This window comes from Dipodomys spectabilis, unplaced genomic scaffold, assembly GCF_019054845.1.
Source record: "Dipodomys spectabilis isolate Male_0828 unplaced genomic scaffold, ASM1905484v1 ptg000628l, whole genome shotgun sequence".
Lineage (NCBI taxonomy): Eukaryota > Metazoa > Chordata > Mammalia > Rodentia > Heteromyidae > Dipodomys > Dipodomys spectabilis.
In genome coordinates, this window is record NW_024871305.1 from 1,345,780 (window position 1) to 1,373,463 (window position 27,684).

At 51.5% G+C, this 27,684-nt stretch overlaps 1 protein-coding gene across 1 annotated transcript in view; it reads right to left on the reverse strand.

Moving 5' to 3' along the window:
* Cdh13 (cadherin 13) overlaps positions 1 to 27,684 on the reverse strand; it is a 726,505-nt gene that overhangs the window by 275,769 nt on the left and 423,052 nt on the right. The window contains exon 5 of the mRNA XM_042671463.1: positions 22,228 to 22,380. Within this exon, the coding sequence (XP_042527397.1) occupies positions 22,228 to 22,380 (153 nt within the window). The remainder of the gene's footprint in view (positions 1 to 22,227; positions 22,381 to 27,684) is intronic.

The window sequence follows — 27,684 nt, forward strand, 5'->3', positions numbered from 1 at the left end:
TTGGTCACTTGTCTTACACCTCATTTGCATAAGGGAAACCAATCAGAGCACAATCCAGGGTATATAAACAAAACAAAGCTCCTAAACTCAGAACCCACAGAACTAGGAGAGCAGACACACAAACAGTAGCAGATGGAGATACTGTCTTTGAATAAAGTTCCTCACACTTATCCCCCATTATCCTAAACTTTATCCATCTAATTCTTGAGACAGGTTAGGTGAGATGTTGACATTCAGACAAACACAATCCTAACTAATGGAAGGAGCCAGCCGGGCCTGGAAGTGATCAGGTTGACAGAAAACAGGAGCCATTCTTTGCTGGATACAATGGCAGAGCCTCAGTTTTGTGGAGTCAGAGTCAAATCGTTGAGGACATCTTCCAACAATCAAGAGGCTTTCTAGTGTTCTGAGGGAAAAACCACTTTCCTCATATGTTCCTAATTGTCTAATGCAAATTCAAGTATGACTTGCTGGAGTTGAGAGCCGAGGAAGGTTCAGGAAGCGTGGAGCCAGGGACATCTGTCCTCTCCCTTTCTACTGACAAAGACCAGCATTGGGAGGGGGAGGAGGGCTCAGACTAGATGCTCAATCTTTTCCACCACCCATTTCCTTTGTAGTCAGGATTTATTATTATTATTTAAAACAAAAGTAGAAGCTCTGTGTATCCTTCTGCACCAGGAGCCATCTGTCACCAACTCCTTGGGCAAAGAGCTGTGAGAAGCCTGCAAACACTTTGATCAGCTGCAGACAAGAAGAAGGAGCCGGCCCTTTTGCTTTTGGACAGATGAATTTCAGCATCTCATCCAACATTTCCCCTACTAGGGACATTTTTACAAGGGATTTAATTGATCCTGTTGGACTTGGTATAGAAATCAGTTATCTTTATAGTTACAGTCAGCCAATAGGAAAAGCTGGGCGAGTCTCAAATTGGAAGCAGCACAATAAAGTGAAGCAAAATCCTGGAGAATTATTGAACAGATCCAAGGGCTGGGGTTTTTTACAGTTTATTTATAGCCTTCATCAATCCAGGCTGGATTGGAGGGTGCTTGCACAACTAAGCACAATGATGCGGGAGGACAAGAAGGTGAAAAGCAGGATCAGAGAGAAGAGAAAGAGGCAGCGTGGAGACCGCTTGTCAGCCGCAGGGGCCTCCCTGCTAATTACCACTGACCCACATGTTTGACCCTGTATGTCCTGGCAGCCAGAGCACAGAGGGGAAATATGGTCAATAATGCAAAATTGCTTACAGTAATGAGGAAGAACACTGTCTCAAAGGCATTCTGATTTTATTATATCTACCTTTTCATCTATCTATCTATCTATCTATCTATCTATCTATCTATCTATCTATCTATCTATCTATCTATCTATCTATCTCTATAGACATTTTCTTACACTGTACTGGGACATGAACTCAGGGCTTGGATGCTGTCCCTTAGGTTTTATTTTTACTCAAAGCCAGTGTTCTACCACTTGAGCTACAGCTATACTGGATTTTTGGTGGTTAATTGGAGATAAGAGTCTCATGGACTTTTTCTGCCCAGGCTGGCTTTGTACAATGACCCTTATATCTCAGCTTCCTGAATATCTAGGATTACACGTTTGAGCCATTGATGCCCAACCTAGGATTCTGATTCCTCGATCCCAAACCGTTCTGGGGATGGATTGTGCTGCCAGAAACCCTGTCTCCCATCTCAAGTAACCGCTGATGACCATCAGATTCCAGGCAGCACACAGCTGCATGGTGGCTCTGTGGTCCGCATCCCCCAGGTGGACGGGCTAACACTCAAAGCAGGGGTGAGCTTTGGTAGAGTTGCGTGCCTCCCACACGGCTGAGGCCTCGATGCCAGCCCTGACTCCACCGGAGTCAGCTTGCTCCCATGCTCAGATATGCCGTGGCTTTGAGGCACAGCCCACTCCATCCAACACCTCCGAGAAGCCTGCCTCCCCATCTCAAACCTGCAGCGCCTGGAGCTCACGAGCTGCTTCTCCAGACACGACCCCACAGCTTTCACCCCAGGCCCCAGGCCCAGACTCTGTCTTGCTGTGGTCAAGATGAATAAGAAGAAGAAACCTAGGCAGATGAGGCTGTGCTTATGGGCCAAACCATTGTCAGGCACCCCACTCCAGCAGCAAGAAACAGCAAGGTCCCCGGCCCCCAAACACACCCACCCACATGGGAGGCCTTTTGCAATGTCAGGACATGGACAAGCGCTCCAGGTGGAGGGGTTCCAACACCAAACGGTGCAGCCTCTCTAAGTTAAATGAAGTTTTGCTTGAAGCTTGTATCCTAGTTAGTTACTTGACTAGGAGAAGGCCCACTTGCTGCCAGGTAATGTTGCTGAGACTCTGGTGTGCATGGTTCAGAATTCTTCAAGTTCCTCGTGAGCTTGGTACCATTACTGGATCCATTTAAGAATGAGGACCTGGGTGTTCAGAGTGAAGGTTGACTCACCCAAGGACAGAGGTGAGGTGCCAAAACAAGTGTGTGTATGCCTATCCTGCATTGGCATAATTACCTCCAGAGTTCATACCCTTGACTCTACTGGCATCTGGGGCTGACTCTTTAGTGCTAGGGTGTGTAGGGTAGCTTCACAGTATAGGATAAGAGTAGCATTCCTATACATTAAATGTCATCGGGGTCCTCCCACAGGAACAACAATATCAAGGTCGGTAGACATCGCTCAGTGCCCTGCAGTGGGGCAGCCCATGCGCCGAGCTACGCACCGGGGCTGAGCTATGGCTGCTCTGGGCTCAGTCCCGTCAGCGCCTGGCCTCCTCAGCAGCAGAAAGGAGGGTGGGACTCGCAGGTGCGCTCGCTCCTCACCGGCACCCGGCTGTAACTGTCCTCAGATGATCATCCTTGCTTAATAAAATCTTATTTTCCCCATTTGCATTCATTAGGTAGTTATGGCCGTGGTTATATTAACCATAATACCCTAATAAATTCTTGCCTAAAGATGTAGCAAACACATCAAGAGAAATTAGAACGTTCTCTTTAAGTTTTAAAAGTGCCCCTCAAACCCTAAAATAAAAATGTATTTGGAGTAAGAGGTGTGTGTGTGTGTGTGTGTGTGTGTGTGTGTGTGTGTGTGTGTGTGTGTGTGTGTAAAACTTCTCTGTAAGCTAACCACAAAAGCTTAGGGAGGTAATAGGGAGGGGGGGGGGCGGGAGGGGAATAGAAGAGCTTCAAACTCCAAGGTGCTCAGGAACTCCAAGGAATACATGATGAAGGACACTCCTGGCTTCTCAGGGTCTTTGTAGGAATTAGAAAAAACAAAGGCAATCCTCTGGTGGCTACAAATTGAAAATCTGAGAGCTCGTTTGGTCTCTGCTGCCCTGTCAGGTGACTCTGTCGGTAGCCTGGCTCTATGGGAATGCGCCTCTGGTCCATCGGCATGAATTCTCCGTCCATCGTTATCACCCAGTGGTCCTTAGGGGAAGATGAAATCCAGCCATGGAGATCTCAGGCCTGACTTCTCAACAAGGCCTGGGCCAACGGCCACAGACGCTCACCCCAGCAGACAGGCGTCACTTCTCCTGGCTTGCTGAGCCTCCCTCCTCCTTGTGATCAGGACTCAGACACCTGCCAGTTCTACCAGAATAAAGATAGCAGAGATGGAAGTTCTCGCCCCGGGAAGAAGTTGTCTGTGTGGTTGAGAACTTCAGCTTTTGAGGGAAACATCCTAGAGCCACTTCTAGCTTCCTCACTCCCATCGACAGGCCAGGCTAACACTTCAGCCTCTAGGATCCTCACTTTTCTCTTTGGCAAAAATGGAGATAACGCTAGAACTTACTAATTTTCTCACAAGGATGAAATGGGATAATGCATATGAAATACTCAACATGATGCCGAACGCCTGGCAAATCACTGGAGTAAATAAGTTACTGTTTTTTTCATCAAGCTTTCTGTTGTGAGATAATTACAGAAGCATATGTATTTTACAGACTAGAGAGAGCCTCGTACCCTATTTCCAGTTTCCCCTGATGACAGTCCTGGAAATTCTCACAAAGTATTGCAACTAGGACACAGCGAGACAGAACATCCCCCCACCCACCCACTGGGTCTCCGAGGGTGAAATATCATCTTTTATCTCTTCCTAGGTGACAGTGGCTGACAATATGGAGAGTGGGTGGTCTGGGGACTAAGGGAGGAATGGGGAATGAACATCTATCATATCAGAAAGATGAGAATCCTCACGTTAGCAGTCACTTCCTCCGAGTTTTAAATGGATAATGCACACTATATATAATTCAACACCCCTCTTCGGGGACTCACCCTGAAATCTAAATTATCATTTTTGCATAACAATGTCACTGATTTCTTTTTTCCCCCACAAAGAACTTCAGTGGGTGACACATCACTTGAAGACAAAGAACACAGCTTCGACTGTCATTCTATAAATAGCCCCTGAGTGTGGATAGGAGTTAGAGAAGTCTCCACTCTGCCTGAGATTCTCTTGCAGCTCCTGTAAGCACTTAGAACAGACCCCAACGTAGAACCTTGGAGCCTTACATCACCTGGGGCTACCGTCCTCTTGGATATATTTTCTAACCAATCCCATCCCACCTCTGGTGCTAGATCTCCACCGCCAATAACCCCTTCTTGATCATTCCAAACCTCCCTGGGGCACAGCCCACCTCAGACCCCTGCCAGGACATCTCCATCCGACGCCCTTTTCTCTCTGAACAGCCCTGTTGAAGCAGACCCTAGTCCCACCATCTTTTCACATGGTTCCCTCTCACTTTCTCCGGGACCCACCACTCCCGGAAAATTCTAGTTTTACTTGACATCGGGATGGTCCTGTATCTTCACTCACTGGGATGCAGCCATGACGGCTGGACCCTTGCCCAGCTTCACTCTCCTGCTCTCCCCACGCCTGGAATGGCAGTAGCCATGAATCAAGCACTCTTGGAAGATCTGTAGCCTAATGGATGGAAAGTAACAAGAGGGGAAATGGCTTTGTGACTGCTCATCAGGCCTTCCAAAATAAATTCGGTGGTGGTGGCAATTCTAGTATGTCTTCAGATGGATGGAAGTGTCTAGCCCAGATCATGTCATCTCAGACATAGTGAGATCTCCTAATTTCTCTGACTTGAATATCCCATGGGTGTGGGCATCTGACTGATGGGTTTACTTCTGTCAACTTGGGAATTTGTGTCTTACCTTCCTATCACAGAGAAAATTGGTTGATTACCAATACAAAAGCATGGGGAGAGATTGTCAACATTTATAGAAGGAACTTGGCATTCAGATGTTATTCAGTTAGCTGTACAGATCATATATTGGGAGGCTCTCACTCCCTAGGATACTGGACCTGTCGAATTCTTTCTGTGGATGTTATCTAACACCATTTTCAAAGTTGCTGAATACTGTGTGTTCCAAGAAGGAGAAGTGTGTAAAGTGCAATCCATCACAACTTCTAATACTACCGTCTAGGGTATATACCACGGACAGCGACAGCCCCGCCTGGAAGAAATGCCCCTGGCCAGTTCTCCCAACCACCTCTGGATGGCACGGAGCTCTCCCACACATGGGCAATGGGCTCCATTTACCTCTCTGTGCATCTGTTAGCCTAGCCTGTTCATCAGATAGCAATCCGAAGGTTATTGTGAGGATTTAACCAGAAAGATTGGTGATGTTTTAATGGACTGCGTCAAGCAGAGTAATCAGGTCACTGCAAACTCTACCACATATTGCAAACATGGTGGGGGACATGTACACTGTTCCCCTGGAACAAACAATCCTGCCGTGGCCACAAACATGAACACAGGGCTGCAAGGGCATGCCAACAGCTATTACCTGAGAGTTGGCTAAATGGGCCCCAACACAGCAACCTCTGGGCTGGTATGTCACAGGGCACCACGTTCCCTTCCAAGCCTGAACAATGAATATCTAAAACAGGTGCTGCTGGCACATAGCTTGCTATAGAAAATCAAGTCCTGGGCATAGAGAGGCTAAGCTCAATTGGTGGGAGCAGGACAGCCCCAGGCCAGTCTTTTGGAGGCATTTGGATTGGGCGTGCATTATTTTCTTGCTCAGAGTGATCCCCAATCATCTGGCTAGAGACCACCATTTACAGTACCGTGCCTGGCGACCTTCACCAAGGATTCACCAAGGATGGTGTACATCCACCATGGGGGTCTGGGATCTGAGGCTCACCCTGCTGATTCAAAGGCCCCTCCCCCAGAAAACAGAAGAGGGTCTTCCCCTCTGGGTTCACCTCACCTTCTCCTGTTCCCTCCCTTCACTTAACAGCCTGGGTTTCCTAGACTTCAGAAATGGAGCTTGTAGAGATGGCGCACACAGGTGACGTTTCACAACGGCTACTCTCTGGAAAACACACCTGTCCGTGGAAGCACCCAGTATGAGCTGCATCCAGCCTTGGAAGCATGTAGGCCCCTCTTGATTTCTGGGTTCAATGTTGAGGGTTGTTTGGTTTGTCTCCTGAGGGGATTTGGGGTGGGGTGGATGTATTCAATGTGTGTGTGTGTGTGTGAAAATGGAACAAGGAAAATTGACAGGATGGTGGGTTTGGGAGAGATGAGCAAGGATGACAGATAGGGCAATACTGATCAAGATGCATTGTACTCATAAACTGACACGTTGAATTGAAACTCCTTGGTACAATTATTTAAAGATAATAAAATAATAATAATATAACATGATGTAATAATAAATAATATCTAATATAATAATAAAGAATATAATAATATAACACATAATAAAATATAATAATACATAATAAAATAAATAAAATAATAATAACAATAAATTAAAAAGAATTCCCATAAGTGATTATTTAAATCTACCTTTTGGAAATGCTAGTGGAAATCAACTTCCTCTTTTGTCAGTGATTCCAAAATCGGAGCAGCTAGAGGAGAAAGATGTTCCCCAGCTCAGGTCCATCACTGACTTGATTATAAAAATAAATGAGAAGTAATTCTGGTTGGAAAAGAAAAAACTTCCTGGTGATATAAGAATCAGATTAGGTTTTTCATATGCTGAGAATACATTTAAATTATATTTCAAAGCTTGAGATCTAACCTTTGTTATGTCCCCTACATGGGGAAAAACAATTCAGATTTGCATTTCAAATGAAAAATCTAATTATTTAGTTAACAGATGACCTCTTGATTATAGGTTTATGAAGACCGCATCTAATAATTCCAAGTCTAAATGGATTCCCTGGGTTTTTCCATTCTGGAGTGGGCAGGCACAATTTTCTCAGCATAATTTTCCTCTTAGAACCTCTGATCAGAGACTGGGGCATTACTTAAATTAACAATTATGTGTCAGTGTTGAAGTGTAAGAGGTAATTCATAAACATCGAAAGAAAGTATCCTCTTGTGCCGGATTCTCTGCAGCGTCTGATTTCAAAATTGAACAGGACAGATGCTGTTTCACATTCGGTTTCTCGTAGATGTCCCCTGTACAGCCAAGGTCATCCGAGATGCTGCAGTGAGCCCGGCATGGTGCTGCTGGGCAGGGAAGGAGCCTCTAGGGCGAGAAACCAGCTTCAGTTTGGTCAGATGAGGGTTTTCAAAAGTTCTCCAATGGTGGCGTTTTGCTGATTTTGACTTGGTGTACAGGAAAGAGCCGCTGTGGCTAGCCTGAGGCTGCTGTCCCTAGAAAGACGGCTGGCATATGGGAGGTGGGGTTGGAGCAAGTCCCCCCCTCCCATTCTCGGGGGAGAGAACCTTACCATGTCTGAACTGTGCAAACAGATGTGACGCAGTCTTCCTCCCAGAAATCAGTCTGTGGCATCACCGGACAGAGCCTTCCCAGGACGAGCCCTGCACCCCCAGTCTCTCATGAGCATCCCCACGGGGTACCAGTGCTGTCACACCTTGAGGCTGGGGCACTATGTCTTGGGCGGGGTGGTTCTGTGGAGAGGCCACCCTCGTAGGAGGTGTCCCTCCATCTACCACCACCTCCTACCTCCACCTTTCTTCTGTAAAGGATCAACTGCTTCCTGTCCTGTCTCTGTCATGAATCTCAGCCATGGACACAACTCTATGCTGGGAGTCTGTGACTGTCTAGAAAATTAGTGAACCCGAGAGCAGCATTGGGGTCCTCTGAGCACACAGCATTCATTTACCAGTGGTTTGGCTGCCTAGGATTCCGAGGAGCCCTGGTCAGCTGTCCATGTTTGGTGAGAGTAGATGGAAACGCTGAGCAGCGAAGATAGGACACTCCACCAGCAGCGCCAATACTCCACCATTCTGTTCTCACCACTCAGAATCCTGGGGCAGCAGGAAACCTCCGGGCCACGCCCTTGAGTAGTAGACACTTTCACCCACACTAACCACTTGCCAGGTGTTTGTTGGATGAATGATCGGGTTTTATTCACAAAGAGCTGTGCCAACACAGTGCAGCCCATTTAAAGCGTGCCATCTCGGCCCTCTTGAAGTTCACAAATCTAAAACAAACACTATCAGTCAAAACAGAGCCACAGACAAGAATGCAGAGAGATCACCAGGCAATAAAAGGCAAGAAAGTGCAGAACAAGAGACAGTCATCAATACAGCCTCTCCCGGCACAGCCCGACGCGCACGTCTCTAATTTGCAGTGAGAAGCGAGGATGGACTTCAGAGGCCTCCGGTGTCTAGAGAGATGCGAACTGTGCTGTCCCACAAAAGCCTTTCCTAAGATGATGATGAAGCCATGGGAGAGAAGACTTCTCAGTCAATGAAAGGAAGCATCCACAGCTGGCCAAGTTACTCTCTCTGCAAAAAGCAAAGCCTAGGCCTGCGCTGGCGCTCACAGTGCTCAGGAGGTGCCTTGGCCCAAGAAAGCCTTTAAGCCCTCACTTCTTCTGAGGTCCAGAGAAACTGGCCATCATTCCAATGGTGCTCCATGCCTGCAGTCCTACTTTGAATATTCCCATGCCAAAACAATCCACTCTTATCTGTAGTTTTGCTTCCTAGAGCTTCAATTACCCAGAGTCTTGTTACCCCCAGTGATCTCTGTCCGAGACGGTAAGGGGAGGTGTAAACTCTGGGGGTTCCCCCTGCCTCCCCCCACCACCAAGGCAGGTCTGACCACTCTCTGTCAGGCACGCAAGGAGAAGAGTCCATCAACACAGTTTTGTGGGGGTGAGGGACAGCGAAGGTGAACATCTCAGCCCATCTTTGGATAGACTTTCTGTTTAAATAGGAGTCTGGGCAGGATGAGAGCCGGGCATGATCCAGCAGGGCTGGTCACACCGTGGCCTGGTGGATCATCTCCGCTCTGCCTGTGGAAGGTGGCATGATCCGTGCTCTCGGCCCTCCGCTGGCCGCCCTGGAAACATGACAATACGCCCAGCTTGGGTGGTGAAGCAAGAGGCGGAAGAGAGGCTCGTGAATCTGACCAGGATAAGAGGCTCTTCGGGGGTCTTCAAACATTATTAACTGCCTTGGTGTACACTCTGTTTATGCAGAGCTTCCCCTCTCCCCTCACCGGCTGTGACAGTGCGCCCTGGCAAAAGCTCACTCAGCTCATCTCCTCCTCACATTTATCTTTTTTTTTTTTTAATTTCCATCTTAGCTGCTGAGCCATGGCGCTCTCTCCGCAGAGGTAACTTACAACCGGTCTGCTCCTGCGCTCCGTGCAGATGACACCACTCTTGGGCTCTCTCGGGAGTGACAGGGGAAGGGTGGCTGGTGGAGAGGATGAGGATGGGGGCGGGTCTGGAGGGAGAGGTGAAGCGTGGGGCCGGGCACTGGGCCTCGGAGTCTTTCTTCAGCCCGTCACAGGAAGGCTAGCAACAATACACTCAAGGCATTTGGCAATGATGGGCCATCTTTCAAGAAGCAAGCTCTTGGCCAAGGCGAGAGGAAGATGTACCTGTCCCTCACAGCTGAACTTAGAGGCAAGGACCCCCCCCTCCAACCAGGCCTCCCAGGCCTCCATGGTGCTGGACTTAGTTCTCTGTGACAGGGAGATAGCCAAAACTCTACTCTACAGGGCATGAGAGAAAAATGTTCACCAGGGTGGGTGTTCCATCCTGTAAAACACATTGAAAAACTAGGAGAGAGCAAGGGAAGGGGTAATGTTGCCCAGAAAGAAATGTACTCTCCACCCGACTTATGTAACTGTAACCCCTCCCTCTATACATCACCTTGACAATAACGACAAAGAAATTAAACACGTACTGAGATTGGTGAGCAATTGATTTCTAAGAAATTTGACTTCACCAAACCCTCCACCAAACCAGATGACAAAGAACACAGTCTTCCCTTTCAGTCCAGCTAACAAGTGACCTCGAACCAACCCAGGGATGGCGCTGGGGATCAAAACCCACGCACACAATCAGGTTTTCCCAGATTTCAAGCCCTTCAAGACATCACATCTCAGCGAAGACCAGGGAAGCTCACACTTAGATGGGAAAACAAAACCAGGCCCCTTCCTCAGCTGCAGTCTCCATGTCCAGATTCCTGGTTCCGGGTAACAGGACAGGGAGAGGAGACTCCTTCCCATCTGTTCATGGAAGCAGGGTGAATTTGTGTTTCTTCATGAACTGACGTCAGAATCTGGGTCCCAAGTGGTCTTTTTAGAATGGCTAACCACGTAGGTACCCACTAAACATCTCCGTGCTGACTACTTGTCTCCAGATCCATTAATGCAATATTTTTCTCACCAGTATTACTCTCTGAAGTGTGATTTCTCAGGCTGGTCATAGTTTGCATAGGAACTGTTTTATTTTTTTAAACTAAAGTATGGAAAATTTTGGTTTCAGTAAGTTTTCATCTACATCTCCTGCAGATGTCTTTATTATGTACATGGTGAATTTTAAAGACACGATTGCTTTTACTCTCTCTGAAATGTTCCCGAGAGCACAGAACTCGTGTGCCTGTGTGTGTGTGTGTGTGTGTGTGTGTGTGTGTGTGTGTGTGTGTACCTCTGTGTGTTGGGAGCATTGCTCACTTCTTAGGTTCTGATAAATGGATCAGAGAAACCATTCTATTTTAACATCTGGATCCTTTTTTAGGCTACGCAATCAAGGGGAGGAGAGACTGACTGTCCACACGCTTCAGAGGTTGAAGTGCTTCTACCAAGCTCAAATTAAGCCTATTTGGCCTCACAAGTTAAACATCTAAAATGCATTTTAAATGAAGGTTGTTCCTGAATTAATCATAAAAGCGATAGAAAGGGCCATGAGTTTGAATTGCAGTCAAATGGTAACAACTCATGACTTATAACACCATCTCCATTTTGAAAATATCTTAATCCTCCAGCATTTTATAGTGCATGAGGGTGAGGATCTCAAAGGCAGTGAATAATTTAAAAAGAAGAAGAAATGCCATATCTTAGAGAAGCGTTTGCTCCAGCGTGGATCCTCGGCGCTCGTATTAAAGCTTTAAGAGATACTCTGCCTAAGTGTGCTGCATAGTTGGAAATGGTATTTCTGAATAATATCTACATAATTTTCAATAAAAATAAACTTGCAGTAAATTATCGAGATCTTAAGGTACCAAAGACAAATGGCCTATGTTGGAATTACTTTTCCCTTAGGAGTAAGGAAATGGAATTTATCTTCTGAAAGGAGTGGGGGAAATTAAAAAAAAATAACAGTATACAGAACTTTTTTAAAAAAACAAGCACTGGAGAATTCTTCTAGAACTGCATTATGCCAGCGTTCAGAATGTAGGGGAGGAGCCCGGGGGCAGATGGAGGCCTGATGCCATCAGACTCCGGCTACAATGCTGCCCGGGACTTATGTAGATGGACGCTGGTGCACTATGGCTCTCAGCGCTCATTGGTGGATTCGATTATTTGTGTCCTTTGTGGAGATTCTGCGGCCTCGCGGGGTGAGACCATTCTCTGTGTTGTGCAGAGGAATCCCTGGCCTTCACCCACTCCTCCCCGAGAACACCTCCACCCCATCGTGCTAACCCAAAATGTTTCTAATCATCACCAACTGTCCCCTCTGCCCGGCTCACGCCTGAAGACCATGGGCCTCACAAAGCGTGGGGATGAACGACTTTTAAGAAGAGAAACAGAAGAGAGTTGGAAGAGGCCTGCATTCTTTGCCCTGGCGGGAAACCCTGCCAGAGAAAGCAGTTTTGCTATCGCCTCCTTTCGCCCTCGGGAGAAGGGGTGTCATAGGGTGTCCTGGGGTTCCCTTGGGTGCTACAAGTGTCCACGAGTCACTCTGGGCTACACAGACCACGATCTGCCCTTCACAACTCACAAAACTGTTCTCGGGACAGGAAGGACGATGGGGGAATAGGACTGTTCTGTGATGAGGGACATGATGTACAGAATCTCTAGAAGGTTCTCTATGCTGGAAGGCAGGCTCCTCCTTTCCCCATATGACTCTGCCCCAACCAAAGTCTGTAGAGCTGGGCCAAAGTCAGAGCCCGGGAAGGAAAAATTGCATGATGAAACTGTGCCATCATTGTGGGTAGACAGGCCTTTTCAAGACACACCCTGCTGCAAATGATCCACCTTCTGTACTGAACCGTTGGAAGAGAGAGAACACACTCACAGTTAATGCCCAGTATTGCCGCCTTTCTCCAGGCCTGCCAAGGTTCTGGTTCAGGTCTTTACCTTCACCTGTGCCACGCCCAGAAATTAGTGATCAACTGGAGGAGGACATGGTCAGCTTCGCTCCCCGCCCCTCCTCCTACCGGCACCTTCCCACACTCAGGGGCAACCCAGCCTCATTAGTGAGCCTTGCTTTCGGCCATCGTTTCCTGGGCTGTGTGAGTCTTGTGTTCTCTGTCTGTTTTCACTTGGCTCTGCCTTCAGAATGTCAAGCCTGTGACCTTGAACAAGGCTCCCTTTGGTGCTGTCTGCAGATGCAGAAATGAGCACCCGTGAGCTACCTGCCTGGTAGGGAGTTCTTTTCCTGGCTAGCCTGTGGGCCTCTGGGCCCGGTGCCAGGAGAGGTGGGCCTGGCTGGCAGGAACCAGTTATGTGAGCATCTGCATATCCTCCGGAAGAAAGGGAAAGTGGTAGGCAACTAGTCTTTTGGTGCCTAATGCTTCACTACCAGGGACCCTCCTCATAATAAAGATCTTAAAGACAGATTCCAACCAAACAAATCAGCTCTGGCCAGCTGTGCTCAATAAATAAGTTTGAGATAGCTTGCCGATAAACTCCTGCACAAGAGAGAACTCAAAGTTTGGGAAATTACAAAAAAAAAAGGAAAAGAATGTGTGTGTGTGTGTGTGTGTGTATGTATATATATATATATATATATATATATATATAAGGCTTGGAGATTGAGCCAGACTCACTGAAGAGGACTGGTCTCTTCACACAGAGGTTTTGGGGGTTTAGAATGGAACGGTTCTGCCATTACATCCTTCCTTGTCCCCAGTGCCCAGTAGGTAGTGGGATCTTGACACACGAAGGCATTTTTGAATTAATTTCGATTTCATGGCGATTTGAATGTTATTTTTTTTTTTGCCTTGCTCAAATCAATCTTATTTTCCTGAAATGCAAATTGGATGCCAGTTTGTGGCGAGACCCCCTGAGAGGCTGAGGATTGAGCTGAGGAAATGTAAGCCTCCCTCCTCCCCCCGCCTCACCCCCAGCCAAGCCAGGCAGGAAGGCCACCATCCCAGCCCCAGCTGGGCTTCTGGGGTGAAAAGAACAGTTAAAGAAAAAGATGCCTCACACGGTTTCAGAGACCCCAGGAAGGACCCGGCTACCTCCCCTCTCCACAAGGGAAGCCACATCTGATGGTGCAAGTCTCTGCCCCATGGTGGGGGGCCTGGCGGGGAAGTTCAGGCCTCCCGCCTCGAGGGTCCTCTTCCTGCACCTGTGTGTGCACTTCTCCGCAGGTGCTGGGCGCCCTCTTCAGCACCCTCTTCCTGCCCTGTCCCCCCGCCCCATCACCAGGCTTACGGACCCTCCTTCTTCCCCTGTTTTGGGGTGTGGTGCTGGAGATAGAAGCCAGGGCCTTGCCTGTGTGCGACAAACGACCTCAGAGCCACGCCCAGCCCTGCCCCTCATTCTTGAACACGTGCGTGACTGGGTGTCCTCCCGAAGCTGGCTCCTGTCCCCTGCCCCCTGTCACGTGACACTGTGGTCTATGTGTCACGGAGCCAGACTGAACTTTGGGAGGACAGGGCCAGAGTCCCTTTCTGAGGTTTCCCTAGAGACACAGACTTGCGAATGCTTGAGTGAGGAGGCCATGGGATGCTTTCAGCCCCTCGTGGGGCCTGAAGAGCAGGGCTCCATGGCCACGTGGACCGTCCAAGCACGGGCAGGCACGAGCAGCACCCCGGCCTAGGAGATGTCAGCAGCCTCCTCCTGCTGTGTCCACCAGAAACAACGTCAGGCAATGCGTGAGGTCCCCGGAGAGACCATTCCTGCCAAGACCCGGGAGGCTGAGAGTCCCCAAGAGGTAAGGACGGCGTTCCCTGGGGGGGACATCCAAGCCCCTTTTCCTCCGAGAGGAGCCAAGGGGTCTCGACAGGAATGTGCGTGCCGTGGAGGAGCTCAGACCTGGCAGACACGGTGCCCTGCTCACCCGTGGGAGGCTGAGGAAGCTTCCTGAGGTCTCCCAATCAATGATCAATGGTCATGCCCACACCACACACCAACTTCCAGCCAGGAGAAGTGCTGCAGGAGCCCTGAGTGTGTGTGTGTGTGTGTGCACGCGCGTGTCCACTTGCACTAGCCTTTGTCACTGGCACCAAGCTGCAGCACGTAAGCCCAGATCTGACCGCATCTCTTAAAATGGCCTTAACACGCATCCCCTTCAGTCTGGTATAGCCTACCTGCTGAGTGACATCGGTCATTACTGCCCCACCCACAGCTTTCAAACCTGCTTCCAGAGGACACAGGGTGCTATCTTGTCCTGGTTTTTCTTCTCTAGTCCCAGCCCTCCGTCCTATCCAATTCCTTCTCCCCTCCTCTGCTCATTCTTTCCAAACCTGAAAACAAATGGGTGGCGTGAGGGTGACATTGCCTGGCATGGGTGTCGGCTCTAAACTGGCAGCCCTGGCCCGGGGTCCAGCGTGTGTGCTCAGCCCCGGGGGACCTGCGGAATCATTGCCATCTCTTGAGTGTGCAGGTCAGAGCAAGCAGCCGATTCTCCCTCTGGCTCTTATTGGTGAATTCAGCGGTGTAGACAATGGCCCGACAGACTCTTTCAGATCTGACGTCATCACGTATCAGCACGGTGGAGAACACCACTGTGTCATTAGAAGAAGCGGCTGCGACAAAGCAGGCTGTCTCGGAACTGGACAGCTAAGATGGGAGAGAAAACCGGGCCCTCACACCTGCTTTCAGCCTCTTGAACGTTACATGAGGGTCGGGGGTCTGCCATTCAAGGCCCAGGGTGCGGGGAAGGTGGGGAGGGGGAGAGAGAAGTAGTTGAAGTCGCGGCTCTTCAGAGAGAGGAGGTTGTGCTAATGAAGTTCAGGGGGAAAAATGTGTTTCCATAGCTCCGGGTGAGGAAGCAGCTTTGCTTAGTGGACCAAATAAATAATCAGCGGCGGCACCTGGGCGGCCTAATCCAGGTGAGCGCGGCCTCGCCGCGTCATGCCTCAGTTTCACCAGCTGCGCCTGGCAGATAAGAGAAGCCAGACTGGGAAGAGTGTGATGGAGCGGCTTGGAGGCGCGGGGCTGAGGAGAGACTCCCAAATCCCCAATTACTTTTAACTCCCCTCGATCACAGCCACGGGCCGAGAGGCCATCGGAATGACCTTTGCCGGGAGCAGTCGGAATACAGACGCGCCTTCGCTCGCCAGGTTTCATTTCCCGGCGTTCCTCTGCTTTTTTAAGCGCTTGTGTCTACAGGGAGGCGAGAAGGTGCGTTCTCTGAGTCAGGGGATGGATAGATGGGCAACTATGCGAGTGTCCTGTTGTGTGGCCCCCCTCCCCCACCATCTCATCCGGGGTGGCTGCGCCCCTGTGGCGGGGGTCCCCCGTGCCTCACCCCAAGAGAGCTGAGGTGCACACAGTGAACCTGGGAGCTCAGTGGCTCCCAGGCCTAGCTTGGCAGGGGAGGTGCTGGAGAACTTTAGGGACCCCCGGATGCTCCGTCACGCTCCGAGACCTTCTGCTCTGACTGCGGCCCCACACGCAGGGAGGGGGTGCCCGAGCGCTCCCCAGGGGATTTTCCTGCCCCGCAGATGCCACGTGGAAGGTCGCGGATCTAAAAGGGCAAAACCGCGGGCTTTGTGGACGCCCCCGAGGCCACCTCCCTCCCCTCAGGCAGTATCTTGGCTGCCCCCGCTTCAGTCTTCTAAAGATGTCTTCATCTTTGGGCTTCGCACGCTGGTTTCGGAGAAACAAGCGATCGCTCCATCACGTGGCATTGCACACTTGCCCAGGCCTTGCCAGGATGGGGCCAGGTTTGCCCTGCTCTCAGAGGCCAGCAGAGGAACAAAAGGCAGTTCTGTGGACCACAGAGCAATGGGCAGATCCCGGGCATGGACCCGCCAGCCCAGCAGGGCTACAGTGACGCTACCTTAAAGGTCTCCTCGCAGGGGTGAGCCAATGAGTGTGCTGCGCTGTGGTGATTGACACGCTTGGGCCGCGCATGTTTAGACCCGTGGCTCTGAGGCTGCCGAGGCAGAACCTGGAGTGGGTGTTGCATCCAGACTTGGGAACCCGTGCCAGTGTTCCTCACCCAGCAGGTATGGGCTGGGACTTCTAACAAGTTCCCAGGCCATGCTGCGGGTGGAGGTGTGCGCTGAGAGCTGCCCATCATCGGCTGACCGCCTTCCAGAGCGCCCTGGCCAGCAGCGGCTCAGCTGCCATCTGGATGCCAGTGATCATCCCATCTCTGTTTCACTGCAAGGACTGAAGTGCCTCATGGCCTGGGACAGGCCGGCCGCCAGCCAGCTGACCTGCCGTCTGTGAGCTGCATTTCTGCCCTCACACGGCCCGGCAGGAGGCCTGCTGCAATCACGAACTCTCATTCCAAAGTGGAGCAAACAGACGTCCAGCCGCCAACAAGGTGCCGATGCCGACGCAGGATCGGGGCGCACGGGGACATGGCCAGTACCCGCCCATTTCCACCTACAGGAACGGCCATTTCCTCCCACAGCAGGTCAAAATCTGAATCTTGGTAGACCTACCTCCCAAGCTTGGGCCTTCAATCCCAGTTCTATCTTTCCTATCCCTCGGGGCTCTTTTTGAGCCACGAGACCTGATAGGACCTTTGTGACAAGTTCTGATCACGGGTGAGAAGTCACCTCTCCTCACCAGCTGGGCTTGTCAACGACCGTCCCCTGCCTTCTCAGAATGAACTCGGGAATTGCACTGACAGCAAATTCCACCAGAGGTGGAGCGACCTCACCCGGCTGCTGGGGGCATCGCCGGGGCGCAACCCAGCTCATCAACTCAACCACACTCCACCCGGCTACCTCCGCGCCTCTTGAATGCCTTAGGCCCACTCATGTTGAGAGGCCTTGTGGCACTGGACAGCAGTGTTCATTACTTCACTCCGATGTCTTTTCAGTTCTGTCATCTTGGATCTCTCTCTGGTCACCAGTGGAGCAGGGGAGGGATGCATGCGTGAAGGGAGAGAGGAGAGGGAATGCTTCCCACCGCCAAGACGGTTCCAACTTTACAGCCAAGCTCTTAACCGTAAAGTCAAAACTCGGACCGAGAACTTGGCTCATGGGGAGAGCAAGTCCTGTCGCATTGAGCAGGCGGGCCATATCGGAAGGGGGGACATTGAATTCCTGTCTGGGTTCTGGGGCCAAGAGCAGAGGTGTCCCAGCTGTCTGCTCGATAATTTAATTGGAGACTTTCAAGCTCATCTTTACGAAGGTTAAATGAGATCATCCTTTAAATATTTACCAAGGAGCCTGGGCGCATTGAGAGTGTTCAAAGAATATTGGCATTAATAATAACAACTCATCTCGAGGAGCCCTCTGGTCTTCAGCCAAGTCATCAGTGAAGATCATCAACCATTTTCATAGGGGTGTGTATGTGTGTGAGAGAGAGGGGGGGGGGAGAGAGTGGGAGAGAGCGGGAGGGAGGGAGGGAGGGAGGGAGAGAGGAAGGGAGGGAAGGAGGGAGGGAGGGAGGGAGGGGGGCTAGAAAGTTCTCAAGCACATAATAGGTGCTCAGTAAATGTTAGTTCTCACGCTCCTTCCTCTCTTTTCCTACCCATGTGAATCTCCCACTGTGGGCCCCGATCAGGGCGTCAGTCTCCCTTGATGACACTTGCCCACTACTGCGGTCTGTCCCTCTTCCTTTTGGTCTCCATCCCAAGCCCTCCATCTGGCTTCCCACCTGCCTCCCAGACTCCGTCTCCCACCCTCCTCCCGTCCACCCAGATTGACAAATCTGCAGCCGGCAGATTATAGTCACAGCGTGAGAGAAATCATTACCACCTGCTAATATTTTTATAGAATTTCATAAACTTGGTCATTCATGAATCATTTACAGTACTTTATTCCAATGAAGAGTTCACAAATCACTCAAATGCTGGCAAAATGCATAATAATGAATAATATTTCAGGAAGCTTCGCGTTAATATGTCAGCTTCCGATGCTGAAAGACCCAAATTATTTTTGCCAGGTGCCACTTCAGGTTAGGATGACGGGAGGTGGTCCGCGACTTTGGGGGCGCTGGGTCAGAGGGCGTGGTAAAATGGTGGAGGTTGCAGAACCGGGTGGTATTTAAGAAGTAATAGATCACCCAGCCTGTCAGGCTTTCCCAGCTCAATGAGGAAGAAAGGGCTGGAGGATTTACTGAGTGCAGAGCAAAGCCTGGTTGGGGTGAGGCTGGAGCTAAAACCAGGAAGCAGAGGTAAAATCAAGGGCTGGGGGGCGCAGCTCTCAGAGCTGGAGAGAAATCCAGAAAGATCACAGACCCAGTACACACCAGCCTCGGGTCCTCGAAGAAGCTATATAACTGTTATTTGCTTTTGCACGCTGGCCTGAGCACCTACTTCTTAAGTCTCTCCTGGGACACAGATTAAACAGGAGAATGCACAGGAAGAGCTTTGCCCACGATCCACCATGTAGCATTCAAGAGCTGGACGCTGGTGGCTCACGCCTGTCATCCTAGCTACACAGGAGGTTGAGATCTGAGGATCCCTGTAATCCTGAGATTGAGGCTGAGATTTGAGCCTGGCCAGGAAAGTCCATGAGACTCTTATCTCCAATGAACCACCTGGAAACTGGAAGTGGTGCTGTGGCTCAAGTGGTAGAGTGCCAGCCTTGAGCCAAAAGATCTCAGGGACAGTGTCCAAGTCCAGAGTTCAAGTACAAGGATGGACGGACACACACACACACACACACACACACACACACACACACACACACACACACACACACACACACACACACACACCCCAAAAGAGTAGTTTCAATCACACACACACACACACACCCCAAAAGAGTAGTTTCAATCACACACACACACACACACACACACACACCCCAAAAGAGTAGTTTCAATCACACACACACACACACACACACACACACACACACACACACACACACACACACACCCCAAAAGAGTAGTTTCAATGACAACACACATCTGGGAGCCGAAGACATTTCCCCTATCAATTGTAGCCACAGAAAGCTCAGAGCACCGCTGCTGGGGAAATGCGAACACTTGCAAGTGAGCAGCATTTAACTTTTAAGCAAACAACAACACCGTAGCAATTATGATGTCAAGATCTTCACCCACAGGCTCCCTGCTTTCAGAACTTGCAAGAGTAGAAAGTAAAGCATGGAGGTACGAAGACAGGATTCTGGGCTCTGAAGGAGAAGTTCACCCCTGCCATTTTGAGTGCTGTGAAGAAGATGGATCCGAGCTACTGAGATGGAAAGTTATTTCACACAGACGCTGGACCAGACTGGAATTGCTACTGTTCCTTGGCCAAAATATATGCACACCAGAGTGACCCAGCTCCCAGAAAATGCAGAAATAGAAGCAGCGCGCACAGGGTGGATAACGAGGGGGACTTCCCCAGCAAGGATAGGAAGAAACAGGACAAAACTCCAAGGAAGAGCAATGGAGGTGAGGCAGGAGAGGCCAGCCTTGCCAGGCTGGGGGGAAGGAGAGCGGCGGGGCTGGCTCTACATTTTCAGGGTCCTCCCCAGTGTGCCTGGCAGATGCTGCCTTCCCACAGCCTTGGGGAAGGGGACCTGGGCCCACCTGGGCCTGGGTAATGCCACCTCCATGACCCACAAAGTACAACTTCCGGGCCTGTCATCTGCCCACCATGGGGAAGATTTTTTTAGATCAAACCGTAGACACAGAAACGAAAGGCAGAGGGAAGCCGGGAGCCTGTGTGCTGGGTCTCACTGTCTTCCTGCCCTACCCCTTGGGGCTTACCACGGCCCAGTACTGTACCAAATGTCTGATATTTAACCCTCACAAAATGCTCTGAGCTCACCATTACGATTCCTGCTTTCCAGACATTAGGACGTTGGGGCAGCCACCTGCCAGCACCCCACAACCAGCGCGGGACGGCCATGCTTGGAATACAGCCAGCCCCGCCACGCGACACCACACACAGCTGCGAAGAGCAAGTATGAGAAGCGCCAAGAGACAGTCCTATTTTACTTGCCCGCTACAAACACGAGTCATCTCTCCTTTTCTGATCCTTCTAGGTGTGAGATCTAGCCACACTTTATGGACGAGAATCAAATCACTAGATCAGAGAGGGTGGGGGTGTCTGAACTCACACAGGCCAGGGAGACGTTACGCAGAGCGGGCGGCCATTTTCCATCCCAGAGCCCTCGCCCCCAGCGGCCATGTTAAAGAGCACTTAGATGCAAACACAACCCCTTCATACATCCCTGCAGCCCCCTCCCGAGCTCAGCCCCACGCACGGGCAGCTCTTCGTGAGCAAATCGGGGGCCGGGTGAGTGTCTCTTGTCCCTTCAGCCATCCTGTCCTACAGCAAAGCCCCCACACACGCGTGACAGCATGTCCTTCTCCCTGCGGAGGTCACGGGCAAAGCCGATCACACGTCAGAAATTCTCCCAAAGGAGGCCTTCACCCCCACCCGGGTGTCACGACCAAGGGATGCAGCCGGCCAGAGGCTGCCTGGTGGCGTTAGTCCTCAAAGGCCGAGGTTTGTGGTTTCCTGCTGCTGCTCCCGTCCCCAAATGGCTCCCAGGGACCAGGCCCGCTTGGAAGACATTTTGTACGCCAAGCCCCGAAACGCACGGGTGCAGTCCCTGCATCTGAGGCCTCCTGGCTGTTCCTACGGCGGCGTGGGGAGAGGGAAGGGCAGATGCCCACGCTCCGCTGCCCGCTTCTCCTACAGCAGCGGATGCCCACAGCTGCCAGGCCCTCTCTGGTCACTGCCACGGCCAGCTGGCACTGGACATTTCTGAGGGGGCCAATTGGCAATTTCAACAGTGGCTGAGCAGCTTCCTGCTTGGGTCTGTGATGGAGAGATGGCTCACCCCTGGGGGCTCACTGACAAGTGCTCGCTGCCTCCTGCAGATGCCCAGAAAACCTTTGGCCAGGCTTCTGAGGGGGAGTCTGAGCGGGGGCCCGTGCTCTCCTGGGACCAAGACGCTGGAGTGCATGGTCAACATGGAGCCTGCTGGCATTGGCAGATTTTTCATGAGCCACCGCGGTTCATTCCCCCTCCCTCTCCCCCTCCCCCCACCATGTCCAGCACCGGAAGCCGCCAGTGTCCCTGAGGTACGGACTCCTCGCTTGGAATCCACAACCCCCCAGTAGGGCTGGGGGAGAGAGCAACAGACAAACTCAGCCATCAGTGCTGTGCGTTTCCTCTCACCTGTAAACGCACAGCCATTCTGATGCGTGCAAACACGTCCCCCACCGAGGGACACCCCACGTGAGGTGCTGTGCCCACTGGACACGGCCGGTCTCTCCATAGACCCAACGCGTCTTCGAGAGCACTTGAAACGCTGCAGAAAACCATCTGGCAGCAGGCCACAACGCCCAGACCCCAACTGCTAAATACTTAGCAAGTTTTCCTGCGGAGCGCACCACGGCCTCTTACAGCATCGTTTCAAATCAAACAACAACGAGGGACGCTCTCCCCTCCCTGCTTCTTGGTCAGATCTGTGAGAGCAGAATGACCACGTCGGAGGGTCTGCTCCTCTTCCCATTCTCCATCGCTAAGGGGGTCTCAGGAAAGCCAAAGATGGCGTAGAGAGCCGCTCTGAGGGCTCCAGCACCTCCCACGGGCCAAAGCTGGAAGCAGGCCTGGGGCTCCATCCGGGAGCCCGAGGCCCTGGCGCTCACTGCCCCACAGGCAGAGGGCACTGCAGCCACGCCCCGGGACACGGGGGCACACAGACGGGCAGGGCACTCACCTGGTACGTGGCGATCATTTCTCTGTCCAGGGTCCGTGTCACGGAGACGCTGCCCGTGTTCTCATTGATCCTGAAAATTCCTTTGGGATCTTGATCCACGCCCTTCCCGCTGAGCCGGAACTTGGAGCCTTCGGGCCTGTCACTGTCAACCACCTGGCCAGAGGAACACAGCAATGTTTACCATCCTTTGGGAGACCCGGGAAGCCCACGACGGTGACCCGTCCACTCTCAGATGAACTGAGGTTGCCCCAAATAGCATCCTTACTTAGCCCCCTCCATCCTGACCGCCAGGTCCTTGGGGAAGCTGGCCAGGGCTGAGGCGCGTGGCAATAGGTGAAGGAGGTCCCAACACCACAATGGTTTTGCAAGCAAGACTCAACAGGCAAGGGACCACATTGGTTTGACAACTTGGCACAGGTTAGGCACCGTTCAAGGTTCTAGGTGCTTCTGTCGCCTCTTGCTTTCCCTGCCCCATTGTCTGTCCTAGGGACCAGACTCCCTGATGGAGGAGCACTTCACATCTGTTTTTCTTTAAACCCTGAAACAGTGCTGGGGTAAGAGAAGCAGGTTATTCTAACTGAGTCATGGAAGCACAGGGCACAGCCGTTCCTAAGATGGCTGGGAGGACACTTGATGGAACTTGGAAGGGCACCGTCCGTTTCTCTAGACATTGCTACCGAGACACTGACTTGTGTAGCCATGCTCTCACCACGAGATCAGACATTTGAAGAAGAAACTCAGTAGGTAAAGGGGGAGGGTTGGCAGTCCAGGCAGGAGCAGCAGCTAGGACAGAGGCAGTGGGCAGGTGAAGGGAGAATCTAGAACGTTTCAAAACTAGCGAGTCATTAGTAGGGTTTGAGTCTAGGGGAGTCGAGAGGAAGAGGTCAAATTTAATAGAAGTCCTTCCAGGACTTGATATTGTGCAGGCCGAGAAAGAGCTCTATTACTGTGTTTACAGAGACTGGCTTTAGAATTGACAATGAAGTATTTATCCATAGTTAATGCTACTTTTATTAAAAGTACCTGTAAATGTTAATCTGGTGATAACAAAACAGTTTAAAGGCCACAGATGTAATAGACATTTTGGATTTGTACAGATAAAACGAAGATTCAGACGCAGCCACTTTGCCAACAAGTAGGAACCAAGCCTGCAATTCTTCTCACAGACACCAGGTGGCAGTGGTGCCTAAGGCAGCGTGAACTGGCAGAGCCAGTTGAGGCACAGCAAATCAATACAGCCATGCAAATGCAGGGGTTTTGTATTTTTTTCCCCCTGATTTAAAATGTTCTTTATTGAAATACACTGGCGGCTTTAATTAAACACCAATTACCTCTGTTTGCATTTTTTAAGATTAATGGAAAATAGGATCATTAAGAAAATAAGGCACGTGATTCCTTCTGATGAAGAGTTTTTAAATCACTACTTGACTTGATTTCATCCACCTGACAGTCTTCCGCTGCCCGGACACTGCGGGGGGTCAAGAGCCTGGGCTTCCGGGGCTGCCTGCCAGCTGCCTGGGCCTGACGCCTGGTTGGTGGAAATCCACACTGTTCACAGGGCCCAATGTCACAGTCCTGGCGTTGCCAGTGACCTCTGGTTCTGCGGATCCCCATGTCCTCCTCTGCAGAAATGGGGCAAGACCACTTATTTCCCAGGGCTCACAGAGACGGTAAAGTACGTAGATGGTGCATGGTGAGTCATAGGTAACTACTGCAACACTGACACCAACGGTCACAACAAAATTATCCTGCCATCTGTGGGCTGATAGGCAGCTCCAGGCATAAAGCGAAAGCATCTTAGCTGTAATGTTAAAAACAAAAATCCCTTGTGGGTCACATCTGTGATCTGCTGCAGGGACCGGCCGGGGCAGCTGGCAGATCACTCAGCGTGGGTAGAGTGGCTCGGGCCCCCACCCACTCCCTCCCTTCCCCCTCCAAACATACCCGAGATGGGTCCTACAACCTACAAGACAACCCACGGAAATGACTGAGGCTGCTGAGCAGCTGGAGCTGCCCGTTCCAGGAAGGGCCTTGGGGTGTGATCTCCTGCCACTCACAGCCTGGCTGCTGACCCACCAGGAGACGCCTCTGCGCCCTGTTCCCTTTCATGAAGCCATCCGGAAGTACTGGGGGTGGGGGACACCGTACCCAGATGTTCTGGAAGAACTGAGCCAGGATGGGCCTCTGGGGGCAGACCTCGCCACCTCCCATTCCTCCACCTGCAGCTCGGTGTCACGAGCTGAATTCAAAACCTGGAAGTTCCCGAGGGTGACTCTCCCTTCCGCTGCCAAGGTCAGGGTCATCTCCACCCCCTCTCTCTGAGAGCTTCTGCCGCTTGACCTTGCAGAAGTGAGGTCTCCAGAGGAGATCCTGTTCAATTAGCACTTGCTGCTGGATTGAAATAACTCATTCCCCAGGGAAGGACGCAGGCTCTCATCCTCTAACGGAGACCGCTGTGCAGCACTGTCTACACCAACTCTCTCTCTCTCTCTCTCTCTCTCTCTCTCTTTCTATTCTCCTAGGCCTGGGGTTTTACCCATGGATCAGGCCTCGTTTGGTCCCTGGAGCAGTTTGCATATTGAAGGAGTACTCAGTCAGGCCCAGGGCAACTGTCCGGAGGTGTGATTCCTGGGCTGGCAATCAGCATCTCCCGGAGTAGACAAGATGCAAATTTCCAAGCTCTGTGCACCAGAAACTCAGAGCCAGGCCAGACATGGAAGCCTACCAAGCTCACAGCGCTGGAACAGCCCTGCTCTAGACACACAGCCCCATCCCAGCCCTCTAACGGAGCCGGCGCTCACCTTCGGTAGCACCTGCGGTCTCTTTGCTACCTTCACTCAAGTCCTACTTTCTGTATGTTGCCAGCTGGGCCTGAGGGTGGTACCTGAGTGCTCAAGGCGACACTCTACCACTGAGTCACAACCCCACCTCCAGTTCCTGGTGGTTCACTGGAGATAAGCCCTGACTGGGGCTGGCTTTGAAGCGCGATCCTCAGATCTCAGCTAGGATTACAGGTGTGAGCACCAGTGAGGAGGACAGGGGGTGGGCGTGACCAAGGAGGAGGAAGGAGCGGGGGAAGCGCGGATGGCGAGGGGTGACCCTGGAAACTGAGTCCAGGAAGCTGAGGGGGGTCCCCAGCAGGCAGCACAGGAAGCCACAGGCCGCCAAGAGTGGGTGGAGCTCAGGTGCGCAGCTCCTGGCTGGAGAAGGGACAAGACCATCCAGGAGGAGGGCTCTGAGCCCTGGGCTGAAGGCTGGTGGGAGGGGGAGGGAGTGGGGAGAAGGGGGGGAGGGAATGCAGGGGGGAGGGGAGGTGGGGAGGAATTAAAGGGCATTCATAGCTTGTTTCAATCTGTTCCTGCCCTGGTCAGAGTTGGGGTTACAGTATAGTATATCATTTCCTTTTGGTAATTAAGAAAGGTCACCTGGAAGAATGAGTCTATACAATTATAAAGCACGTTGGCTAAAGGCAATGGGGGTCCAGCGTTCGCTCTGGGATGAGAAAAAGGGCAATAGGAGAAAAGCGGTGCCATGTGCACACGTACTGACCTCAGTCACGCTGATGTGTCCATGGTAGTTTCCTATGGCAGCTGAACAGCTATGCATTCCTAGTGTGCTTGAAACCCAGACAGCTAGGAGGGAAAATCAAAGGGGATGCTGGCTTTGCCACATCATGTCACCCTTTGAAACCAGGCCAAGCAGTTGAGTCCTGCTTGGAGCCTCACCCTTCCGCCCCGGCTCTTCATTGAGGATCCTGGTCCCGGCTGCGCCAGGCTACCAGTCCAGCCATCCAGGAAGCCTTTGGAACCAGACAGGCAGCGAAGCTGGTGTGCTATTTACACACCCTTCTGGCAGCGGGCACCTGTAGTCCCGCTCTTTCTCATTATTGGCTCTTATCCCCATTCCAACTCAGAGGACAGGAAAAGAAAGTCCCACTGTGAGCAGGAGAGGTGAATTACAAGGGTAACAGGCAAGCCCTGCTAATTGTGAAGCCTGCGATGTGGATGAATGGGTGTGAGCAGCTGCCACTGCCGGCCGGAGGCGTTCACTGGCTCCTTACACACAGCGGCAGCCAGAGACACTCAGGCCCCGCAAGCAGCTGGGGTGGACGGAGGGGCAGAGTCCAGGCCGGCACCTGTACCACCAGTAGCCACACAGGGCCCAGCGAGGGCCGCTTGGAAAACACATTTTTGTCAGGAGAGGATGAAGTAGGTATTAGCGAAATGAGCTCCCTTCCCACAGCTTAGCGCGCTCCCTCCCCTCGCCACAGCTTGGCACGCTCCCTGCCTAGACAGCACTAGGCCCACGTAGTAATGACAGTAAACAATCAGCCTCCAGACCCCTTACCTTGGGATGGCACTCCTCTGGGGCAGCCACCACCCTCGAAGTGACCTCCAGGCCAGGGCAGCTGCAGGACCCTTATCTACTACTCGGGCAGCAGCCATAAATCCTTGTCCACCATGATGAAGCCCCTGGTCCTTACGTCCACACCAGGGTCCCCGCCTCCTAGTCCCTTCCAGCCCCTCCTAGACCTCCTGGGTTCTACAGGTCACCTCAGACAATAGCTGGCACTTCTTCTCGCCTCTCCCTGTGAGAAGGGGTCTCGCTGGCCCCTTTCCTGACCATCTACCTTCCTTTGTTCTCTGCCCGGTTCTCTGGCAAAGTCTAATCATCTAGCACTAGGGCTTCCCTCAGCTTCCCCATTTCCGCATGACATCAACAGGTCCTCCGCGGAGATCCACTCGTGAGGAGCATGTCAGGATGCCCCTTACAGAAAAGGAGAGTTTTGTAAGGCGAATGCACATGCAAGGATTTCATCTCGCAGGGTTAGGAGACATAGAAAGGGGAACACCTCCCGCTCCCCCTGTAGGAAGTGGAGTTAAACACTCAAGATGGCGGCTGTTGTCTTTGCCTTTGTTTTCTGAGCTGGAGGAATGCACGGTGGTCACGTGGTCCGGCAACTCCTCCTTCCCCATCCCCCAACCCTATGACAATGGTTCTGATGGCCAATGTGGATGCTGCTCTGTAGTCTAAAACATGGAGATGTCTGTAGGCCTTCCCCAAAGATAAAGGCAACAGGCAAGTCTTAGTATCATGATACAGAGGGCAGATGGCCTTGCAGTGGGCAGTGCTGACTGCCCCCAATTCATCCTCCTATCCCACCACACCCTGCGCCCCGGGGGGCTATTAACTCCCTCCTGTGCTTGGAAACCAAGGCACATTAAGAGAAGTACAACTTTATTTGCATGTTTTTATACGGTCATAAAATGCTTCATAAATTCACAAATTAAAAAATAAAAATCAGGCCTGTTGTCCTAATCTCTCTCTTTTTGGAAATGTCCTCCCAGGATATGGGCAACATCATTTAAACATTCCTCAGTTAAAATTCCCCAAAGTGAGCTGTGTGGATCGTGTAATCTCTAGGGACTCCGTGACCTCCTGTCTTCACAGTTTCCA